This window comes from Electrophorus electricus, chromosome 17 (assembly GCF_013358815.1).
Source record: "Electrophorus electricus isolate fEleEle1 chromosome 17, fEleEle1.pri, whole genome shotgun sequence".
Taxonomy (NCBI): Eukaryota; Metazoa; Chordata; class Actinopteri; order Gymnotiformes; family Gymnotidae; genus Electrophorus; species Electrophorus electricus.
In genome coordinates, this window is record NC_049551.1 from 3,799,694 (window position 1) to 3,810,325 (window position 10,632).

Genomic DNA, 10,632 nt, shown 5'->3' on the forward strand with positions numbered 1-10,632 from the left:
AAAATTCACTTTTATAGGTACAAAATGACCGACAAATCACTCCTAAACGTTGCGCACGGACCGCCGACCGGCTTTCTCCACTTAACGCGTTGCAGTCTTGTCCAGTACAGTGATGCCGCTCGTACTGTGTCAGCCGCGCTGGGAAGAGTTCCAGCGCTGCGGATGGATTCTGCGCGGAGGCGCTACGGCTCCAGCCTGGCTGACGCCTGCAGCCGCAGGCGAGCACACGCGCCTCACCTCCGGCCAGACGGGCGCACCCGGGCCGCCCTGGCGAAAAGACTCCGGCGCTCCACCAAACCCAACGCGAGGTAAGAAACTACAGCAGTCGCAGTCTCTTCTGACATATCGCGAATTGCTTTAACAGTCTACGTGGATCGGTAAGTCAGTAGAGGAAATAAAAAGGACAAAAATGATTTTTGTATAGAATCGGTGGTTCTGGGAGGACAAGTGCTTGAGTTCAGCATAAAGGTCCGGTTTACAGGTCCGGTTTGTTTCACGTCGTTACCACTGTGAACTTGTTGCTTCCTCCGTCCACTCGGCGCTGGAGGCGTGGTGGACACTCACGTTGTTTTCTTCACCTCCCGCAGCCGCCATACGGCGGTGTGACAGTCGCACTTAACTAATCCATCACATGTGTTTCCGACAGCGACACCGTTCAGAGTCTTAGAAATAAATGAATAAATGAGCCGGTGTCCCCGGGGATGTAGCTGTCCGTCCGCGGAACAGTGAAGCGTGCTGGGTAGTGAAGCCCGTCAGCTCGCAGACTGAGCGACGCCAGCCTTCTAAGGAGCCACTGCCCGGGAGAATGGTGGAGCGCACTGGCTGAAAGGATGGTATTAGACGTCTCCAGTGCTGGTTCTCTCTTTTTCTTTCTTGTGTTCTTGCTTTTTTGTTCATTTTTTTTAATTTGTTGTTGTTGGTGCTGTACACTTGCGGTGGTACTTTCCCGATTGATTCGTTTTGATACATGAATGTGACTGAAGAGTATCTGTGGAAGCTCACAGAACCTGTTGACAGCACCGAGGCTGAATTTCCAGCGGTGCACTGTAGAGAGACGGCGTTAGTCTAAAGGTTCGCGGTATTGAATTCCAGCACAAAGGCATGTTTATAAATACTTATGGCAGTACTTGGCAATACAGGTTATTCTTTAGGAATTAAGCACGGTTGATTTATTTTTAATGGACAAAGGGTGACCACGTGCTTTTAGTTTTAGTTTCTTCCTTTTTTCTTTTTACAAGTATATTCAGACCTTGGGTTTCTCAAAGAAAAAATCCTGGTGTGTTATCAAATTCATTTAGATCTTGAATAAGAGGAAGCAAACTAAGGCCCTGAACTGTTTTTTTCCTTCTCTCTTTTTTCCCTTCTCAGTATTCCAGTCCATCCTGCCTCAACCCAGTCCGAGCCTTGCCTTGTGCCCAGGAGCCCCATGCACTCCGCCACATCCATCACATCCCTGTTCTCCTTCACCAGCCCGGCCGTGAAACGCCTGCTGGGCTGGAAGCAGGGCGACGAGGAGGAGAAGTGGGCGGAGAAGGCCGTGGACTCGCTGGTGAAGAAGCTGAAGAAGAAGAAGGGCGCCATGGAGGAGCTGGAGCACGCGCTGAGCTGCCCGGGGCAGCCCAGCAAATGCGTGACCATCCCGCGCTCGCTGGACGGCCGTCTGCAGGTGTCGCACCGCAAGGGCCTGCCGCACGTCATCTACTGCCGCGTGTGGCGCTGGCCCGACCTGCAGTCGCACCACGAGCTCAAGGCCCTCGACTGCTGCGAGTTCCCCTTCGGCTCCAAGCAGAAGGACATCTGCGTGAACCCCTACCATTACCGCCGCGTGGAGACGCCAGGTACCGTTCTGCTCTCTGCCCTTTTGGCTGGTGCTCGCTGTAGGCGTGCCCTTGTTTCTTAGGAGTGCGAGTGACGTTTTCTCTCCTGGCCGTAGTGCTGCCGCCGGTCCTGGTGCCGCGCCACAGTGAGTTCAACCCTCAGCACAGCCTGCTGGCCAAGTTCCGCAACGCCTCCCTTCACAACGAGCCACTCATGCCCCAGAATGCCACCTTCCCGGACTCCTTCCCCCCGCTGCCCTGCGCCTCCTTCTCCTCCTCGCCATCTAACTCTGTCCAGTCTCCCGCCGCTCACAGCTACCCCAGTTCCCCGAGCAGCCCCTCGGACCCCGCTAGTCCCTATCAGATCACAGGTACTCTGGAGCTTATCTACTTAATGATAATATTGGTATGTTTATTGGTCAACAGTTTGCCCATATTACTGATGCCCATTGTGATTTATGCAGTAGTAATTCTAGCACTTTATTTCAAATGACATAATGAGATAATGACATTGACAAGTACTACTTCAGAATAATACATCACCGAAGTTTCCTAAGTATGGCGTAGAAAGCCACAATCTTTACTCCAAATCATTCCACTCACTAAACAGCAGAGACTCCACCTCCTCCATACAGCATGATGGAAACCAGCCCTCCAGAGGATGTGAAGCCAGCTGAGGCATCCAGCCCTGCTAAACTCATCCTGTCAGCCCCGCACAGAGGTATAAAGCACAAACACCATCTTTCGTAATGCACACACCCACACACATGCCAGAAACATTCAGTCCTTTGTATTGCGGCAGATTGTCATTTTGCTGTGATCCTTCAGACATGCGGCCAGTGTGTTACGAGGAGCCGGAGCACTGGTGTTCCGTGGCCTACTATGAGCTCAACAACCGAGTGGGCGAGACCTTCCACGCCTCCTCACGCAGCATCCTGGTCGACGGCTTCACTGATCCCTCCAACAACAAGAACCGCTTCTGCCTGGGCCTGCTCTCCAATGTCAACCGCAACTCCACCATCGAGCACACCCGCCGGCACATCGGCAAAGGTGTGGGTCTTCTTAGCCTCTCGGGCCGGTGCCACAGTCAGCTCTTTCCAGCAGTTTTCTGGCTTTGAGGAATGTTTAGGCTCCTGTTGTTGGTGTTCCGCCACAACGCCAATTCAGCTACCGCAGGGGGGAAAAAACATGGGCACATCGCCCATCGAGTGGCACCTGGGGTGGCCTGCGCTTTGGGCTCTCACACAGACATCCGGGGGTAGTGTAGTCTGGGGGTAGTGGCTTTTCTCCTGCTGTTTGGCACTGCCAAACACAGGGCAGAAATACATGTTGCCATGGCTCATAGAAGTCACAGGGATCACACTCACTCACACGTGGAAGTTCTGGACGTTTGCCAAGTGTGTGACCTGTTCACATGCCTGGGAGCCCTTTTCTGGAGTGTGACACAAACCAGAGCAACACAGTTGAAAAATGGAAGTTATTAAGGTTTCCACTTTGTTTCATCACTTGCCAAGTTTGGTTTGTAAATAGCGGGTTGACAGAGTGCTCAAATCTCTCGGATTTACAGCCTCATCTCCAGCTCGTCCTCAGAAGTGGTTGGAGTTTTACTGTCACATTTTTCCTCGTTGAACCTTGTGGCTGTGGTTAGAGTTTTGCAATCCACTCTGAAACAGCACAGCAAAGTTTTTGTAGATGCTTAAAACATAAACATTAGTGTTTAATATACGGGACCTGATTTAACTGTTATTCAACAAATATGTGACACAAATTTTAAATGGCAACCTATGACTGTAGGTAGTAATAAACATTTTAATATTTTTTAATGTTTAGACACATCATTACCATTTATATAGAATGAATTTAGGTTTATGAAAGCAGTTCAAATCTGGCTGGTAGTATTGCTTTACTGTTTAGACGGAAAGGATCTGGCTGGAGATATTTACATGAAACTTAAGTTGTTACATGGATGACTTGTCAAATTTACTACTGCTGCACTTCTTGGTCTAATGTGGACTCATTCCACACAAAACTCAAAGCTGTGCTTGAAATTTGAAAAATGAACTTGCCTTGCAGGAGTGCACCTGTACTACGTGGGTGGGGAGGTGTATGCAGAGTGCCTGAGTGACAGCAGTATTTTCGTCCAGAGTCGGAACTGTAACTACCAGCACGGCTTCCATGCCACCACCGTCTGCAAGATCCCCAGTGGCTGCAGCCTCAAGATCTTCAACAACCAGCTGTTTGCCCAGCTGCTGTCCCAGTCAGTCAACCACGGCTTCGAGGTGGTCTACGAGCTCACCAAGATGTGCACCATCCGTATGAGCTTTGTCAAGGTAATGGGACTTAGTTTTCACACGTGGACGCGCACACACGCACACTTAATTATTTCACAGTAAAACAACTAGGTGAGGAATTAAAATGTCACAATTAACTGGCTTTCAGTATTCTTGTCCATTTCATTAATGTTTTCAGTTTAGCAACAAAGCACACAATGAAGTGGATTGCAAACTTAATTATGTACTGCTTACAAGTGTGTAGATGTTTTCATTGCTCCTAGAGAAGAAATGGGCTGAGGTTTTGTCCAATAGGGATCATAACTATTACACTTGCCATCCAGCACAAATATGCCTGTGCTGGTGGTGAGATTCATTGAAGGTATTTCACAAACCTACGTCGTTAAGACAAAACTCAACAAAATCGCTGTAAGCAATGTTGTAAATTCTACTTGTAAATTTTTATCAACTGCTCATCTACTCCCATAATTGGTACAGAGCAGGGTACTGGAGACCTAACAAAGACCCAGTTTTCTATCACAGTGCTTCCAGCCAATGAAGGGAGATGGCTGAGTCACTGAGAGAACCAAACAAAGTCTTGTGTGTGTTGCAATGTAAATTTAAGAGAGTTATTCTAATCTTTGGCATGCTGATGGCAGTCTGCCGTGCTGCCAAAACTCAATGCAGTCCTCCAGGATTCAGGAGGTCTCCAGTTACTATTTATTCTACACAGCCCTTAGAAGTGAGACATTGAATTCCCACACAGAATGGAAAGTGTTTCAGGGTGTAGAAAACACATGCACACCTTCATGCTGTAAAGTGTATGGTCTGGCCTTAACATCTGTATTTGGATCCACTAGGCTTTGTAAAAATACTTCTATGTCTTAGTCATGGCATGGTCACATTAACAGTGAACGATTGTTGTCTGTCTCTCCCCCCAGGGCTGGGGTGCAGAATACCACCGTCAGGATGTCACTAGCACCCCCTGTTGGATTGAGATACATCTACATGGGCCTTTGCAGTGGCTTGACAAAGTTCTTACCCAAATGGGATCCCCACATAACCCCATCTCATCTGTGTCCTAACACTGTATATACACTCAGTAACCCATACCACATCCAGAGGATCAGTACCAGAGAAGGCAGCATTGAACCCTCTCATTTTCAGTAGAGGTTTATGGTACAAGTGGGTTATCAGCACCTGATGACATACCAAGACATGCTTTTAAAAGCATCTTGTGCAGCTAAGAGGCAAAATATATGTTAAGAATTTTTTTTTATTATCATGGTCACTATTCCATAGTCTGATATCAGTTCTGTACAATTAAAGACAGCAACATAAATAATAAGTTAACAAAAGAGGACAGAAAGATGATGCATCAGTGGTAGCAATGTTAAGTTGGAGTTTGCTTTGGCAACATAAATTGTGACTGCTATAACATTTAATGTCTTGATTATTTTGTCCCTTGTCACTTTTTTAAATATAGAATTTGTTTTTCGGATGTGTGTACACTCACCAAGACCTAAAGAAGAATGCAAAGAAAACACACACAAAAAACAACAAACTGGCCCATAAAACATTATGCAGCTACTCCAAATTTAAAAATCAAACCAACAAGATAATGGTACATAAACTTTTGTAATTAAAAAGGCTGATCACTTTTAGCACCCATTTAAAAAAAGTATGAAATTCAGCTATCTTATGACATGCATCATGAGTACTACACATTATACTGCCTCAGTGATCACTATGACACAGGTGAGAATGAGATCAGAATACTGATGGGACTATCTGTATAACTAACGTGATTCAGGATGAGTTTATAATTGCACAAAGCAAAATATCTAGAGACAGGTGAACATCAAGAGTTAATATAATGCTGCCGATTTTACAGCACAGCCACTGAATTTACATAATTGTTTAAAAAAAAAAAAAAAGGATACAAATGCATAACAATAAAAGGACAAAACCATGCCAACAGGTGAAGACGACAACTCAGCTCTTACAGTAGATCTGCTAATAGTGTGATTGTCATGTTAACTGCAGTCCTGCATCACGACGACGAAGCCGCTTCAGAACTTTGATGTCATGCTATGACATCACAGACAAGGAACATGCCCCTGCTCTGGGGCGGAAGATGTCCTTGTGTTTCCTCTGTCCCTGGTCCAGTCTGCTGGTGATGTGGCTGGAAACACTGGGCATCAGTAGTCCTGCTGGTTCTGGGAACGGCTCTGCATGGTGAGCATGCGCTGTTGCTGCTGGAGAAAACTGATGACTTCAGGACTGCGCAGCAGCGACTGCAAGAGCACACAGCACAGCCGTTTATTCAAGTGTTCTTTAAAAGGCAGAAGTGATGATGGCAACTTTGTTTGCAGGTCATTATAAACCCACATGGGATCTGCCGAGCTATAGGATATTCTGGGGATAGCTTTCAGTTTATTAATAGCAAAGTGGTGTAATTTACGGGTGTCCAAGTCCGGTCCTAGTTGGCAAAGGACCGGTCCTGCAAAGTTTAGCGATTGTTCTTCCCAGACACACCTACTCCTGGCAATTGATGAGTTGAATCAGATGTGCTTTACTAATATTAATTAATGTAGCACTCTGTCAAACCCTGTTTCAATTGAGCCAGAGAGGGCCAGAGTGTGGTTTCGTGACAGCACACGTAAACACACCAGATTCAACTCAATCAATTGCCAGTTTTAGTAGGTGTGTCTGAGCAGAATAATCACTAAACTTTGAAGAACTTTGGCTCTCCAGGACCAGACTTGGCCACCCATGATGTAATGTGTCTAACATGGACAAGATGCCCATACATTTAGCATCAATAGTATATATACTACGTTCTCCTTAAATCCAGGAAGAGCTATGTAATATATAGATGTGAAGGAACCCACGGATATTATAATTACAAAAAATGACCCACTTACAAGTCTCTTTTGGTTTAACACTTGCTCTATGAGAGATGGTCTTGCTGGACGGTCTCCTGTGGTCCCAAGCCGTTGCTTAGTTACAGAAACAGGTCTCTCCTCTGAGCCCTCCTGTAATTAAATAAAAATTGATTTATCATGATGCACAGAGGCAACATAGGAACCCCAGAAAGAGTTCGCTTCTAGCCGGGTACCATGTACTACAACGTATCTACTTATTGTATTTCTAAGTCCGTTTTTTTAAAGCGTGAAAACGGTGTTGAAGGACCTTCTTTTTAGAGCTATTTATTTGGTCTCAACGTGTAGGTACAGCCCAAAAGAAAAGCAAAATTGTAAATTTACCTACACACGCGTGTTAAGCACAGTACGCCAACGCTTTGTTGATGTTCATCAACTGGAAATCAACCACTGCGAATACACGAACGAACAATTGGCTAGTTTAACCTAACGTACTTCCAGTTTCCCAGACGACATGGCCTGGTCGCTCTTCTTCTTCTTGTACTTGTCCTTGTACATTTTATTGCGGTGCTTTTTACACATCCACGGCTTCCTCTGCTTGGCCACCTGCGTGGTGGTCTCCGTGCAGCCGTCGTACACGCACTTCTTCGGCACATTCTCGCCGCCGCCGAACGCGTCGTCGTCGTTCAGCTCCTCCGGGCTCGGCGCGCTGTCTCTGGGATCCGACGCGTCCAGCACGTCGCTCTCCTCGCCTGGGTCCTCCATGTCGTACGAGTAAACATTGTCTTGCTCATGCGGCGTGTTTGCGCTCCTCGTATCTGCAGCGCCGCTTTTGTCCCCGCTTTGACCTTCTTTACCAGCGCTAACTGCGCTGTCCTTCTCACTCATTTTTCACGTTATTTAAATTGCATACGAGCAGGCAAAAGCGGCACTAACAGCCTTGCTCTACTGATTCCAGCTAGCTAGGGTTAGCTAACTAGCTGGCTATGATTGACGGCGTAAACTTCTAGCTCAGCAAACTACACAAACGCACTTTCATCTCCGCTTTTGCTGAATTTCTTTTTCGGAATAAGAACTGCTGTATACAGTCTTGATCAAAAGTTCGCGTTTTATTAATAGTCAGAGTAGCTTGTATACGGTCGGTGAAATTGACGGCTAGATATTCCTTGTTGCTACACACCGGTTCTGGCTGAGACGGCTGGTAAGAAAGAGGGTTAGTCTGTAAACCGCAACTGCGCTCATGTTGCTTTGCTGCCCCCTTAAGGCAACCTGTAGGGCTATCTCTTTGTCGTTATCAATGCGGTTATTATACGCAAAGCACATCGGGGAATTAGTTTGTGACTCACTCACTCACGGTTAACAAACAGAAACGTCTCCACAAGGTGGCGGTGTCACAGTGAAGCTCCGCATTAATGACACTGCGCGCGTCCTTGTTGGTATTATTTATCATTTATAATCATGTCGCCCGATTTTAGTGATGAGAAACGTATCACTTTTCCTCAGTGGGCTTAAACAGATTAGTGAGGCATTTAATTTTTTGTCATATTTGGAACATTTTTATTTGCAATTCAATTATGTAAATTTGCAGGAATGTTGTCAAAACTGCCAAATCCATCTTAAACTTAAAAACGGTCATTTTTATTTAACACAACCATAATAAGTCTGGTTGAGTGTGCGTGTGTGTGTGTGTGTGTGTGTGTGTGTGTGTGTGTGTGTGTGTGTGTGTGTGTAACTGTCCCTCTCTCAGCAGGAGAGCGATGACACTGTCGACCTCTGTGAGGACAGACTGCAGATCTCCATGTTGGTGAAGGAGCTCCCTGCCTCACTGCCACACTCCGGGTACGATGAGCTTGAGGAGATGATGTTCTTTAGCCTGTAGAGGGCGATGACGAGCAGGGTTAGGAGGAAGAACAGCAGGCTGAGGAAGATGGAGACATAGACGTAGATGCTCTCGGTGTAGCCAGACGAGGCTGCAGCCTGCCCGGTACTGAGTACTGTAGGGCTGAACCTCAGAAAGCTCTCCCTATCAAGTTCTGTTTTGTTCAGCCTGTTCACCTGGCTATCCATCCCAGACATAGCAGAGGAGCCTGCAGCAGACAAGAGGAGATTAGTAAAGCAAGTCGACCCACTGACTGTCTTAATACTTTATTCAATAAATCCCGAGATATTTCCTATAAGCAATATTTACAGCCAGACTTTTGTTTCCTATTGCAATACAATTTTATTAACTGAATAGTGTGACACCTACTGCTCAGAATTGTTTTTTTTTTGGGGGGGGGGGGGGGGGCTGTCAGAGTTTTCACAAATCATGCTCCACCCTTTCTGTGTATTATACCCTGTATTAGTACATCTGTAGCTGTTATTGTTTAGGGGGTGCATGCTTATGTACTCTAGATTGAGTTTGAAGAGGCTGATAATAACATTTAATTATGCTTTTTGTATCCTGGCAACATGCATATCTGTGTGGTTATTAGCCAGTGAGTGATTTGGTGTGTCAGAGTGCTAGTGCATTAGGTGTCCTGGGTGACCACATAGGGTCAGTCTCTCTCTCTCTCTCGCTCACTCTCTCTCATACACACACACACACACACACACACACACACACACACACACACACACACACACACACACACACACAAAGAGAGAGAGAAGGTCAAATATTTTATACTCCCTGTGTACCAGAAACACATTATGAATAATAGATTGTGAAGCACCTGAGTAAGGAAATGTCATGGCTTTAGTTGGCTTAGCAAGAGACATATTAGCATGATTTGTTACGATAGATAGATAGAGATAGATAGATAGCCAAATAGAGATAGATAGATAGATAGATAGATAGATAGATAGATAGATAGATAGATAGATAGATAGATAGATAGATAGATAGATAGATAGATAGATAGATAGATAGATAGATAGATAGATAGATAGATAGATAGATAGATAGATAAAAAATGAGAACATGCAAATAACAAAAGAGCCAAGGATTCATTGTCTTTTCTTGGTTCTTGTCTTCAATTAAAAAATATTTCATAGTAGTACTTCAGTAAAGTATTTGGAATGCTCTGAACGCTAAGAAAGAAACGTGATTCCAAACTGTGTAACGGTTGGCAGAGTAAACGGTGGCATGATATCTGTAATGGAGCTTATAGTGGATGACAATAGTCTGAGATAGAATATTCAGTATATGATGTGGTCTGAAATGGACAGTGATCCATACTTGTGATAAGAAAAAGATTTAGGACTGCATAGCATTAATGCAGGAGAGCAATTTCCTCTGTGCTAGCTCATCTGGCACCAGGGAGCTGCACTGAATCGGATTGCCTCATCATTACATTCATTAGTCAGCTTATGTGTGCCAGGGACTGTGTCTTCCATGGCACGGGAACAAGTAGCATCTGTGTGATTTAATATTGTGTTGGCTGCCTCATGTTGTCCAGTTGAAGCAGAAACATCTGGCATTGTTCAGAACCTCATCTGATTGTTGTATCTCTACGTGAGACTCAAATGGCCTTGAAATGTGCACCGCATGGTTTGGTTGCATGACGAACAACAGGTTGAGCCGAACCTCTCTTGAGTAGAGCAGAGGAAAACCTCAGGTTTGCTTTACAGTTATGTGAGTTTTTGCAAATTCGCTGACTTGTTGGTAGTTTGTTTATA

General features: G+C 45.5%; 3 protein-coding genes across 4 annotated transcripts in view; 1 reads left to right on the forward strand and 2 right to left on the reverse strand.

Annotated features, from left to right (window-relative positions):
- Positions 1 to 200: 200 nt before the first annotated feature.
- Positions 201 to 5,527, forward strand: smad9 (SMAD family member 9). Of its 2 annotated transcripts, none has more exons than XM_027001537.2 (7): positions 201 to 308; positions 1,369 to 1,838; positions 1,934 to 2,188; positions 2,428 to 2,538; positions 2,646 to 2,867; positions 3,891 to 4,147; positions 5,029 to 5,527. In XM_027001537.2, exons 2-7 carry the CDS (start codon positions 1,427 to 1,429, stop codon positions 5,170 to 5,172), a joined length of 1,401 nt encoding a protein of 466 aa, XP_026857338.1. In that variant the 5' UTR covers positions 201 to 308; positions 1,369 to 1,426; the 3' UTR covers positions 5,173 to 5,527. The 2 variants fall into 2 exon arrangements, with proteins under 2 accessions (XP_026857338.1, XP_026857339.1); XM_027001538.2 differs by lacking the exon at positions 201 to 308 and adding an exon at positions 611 to 833.
- rfxap (regulatory factor X-associated protein) lies at positions 5,346 to 7,883 on the reverse strand. Its single transcript, XM_027001541.2, has 3 exons — positions 7,468 to 7,883; positions 7,015 to 7,125; positions 5,346 to 6,384 (listed from the first exon to the last, which is right to left on the reverse strand). Exons 1-3 carry the CDS (start codon positions 7,858 to 7,860, stop codon positions 6,289 to 6,291), a joined length of 600 nt encoding a protein of 199 aa, XP_026857342.2. The 5' UTR covers positions 7,861 to 7,883; the 3' UTR covers positions 5,346 to 6,288.
- Positions 7,884 to 8,517: 634 nt separating this feature from the next.
- The window catches only part of LOC113572181 (serine-rich and transmembrane domain-containing protein 1), a 3,354-nt gene continuing 1,239 nt past the window's right edge, over positions 8,518 to 10,632 (reverse strand). The window contains exon 2 of the mRNA XM_035535633.1: positions 8,518 to 9,059. Within this exon, the coding sequence (XP_035391526.1) occupies positions 8,716 to 9,048 (333 nt within the window). The 5' untranslated portion in view covers positions 9,049 to 9,059 and the 3' untranslated portion in view covers positions 8,518 to 8,715. The remainder of the gene's footprint in view (positions 9,060 to 10,632) is intronic.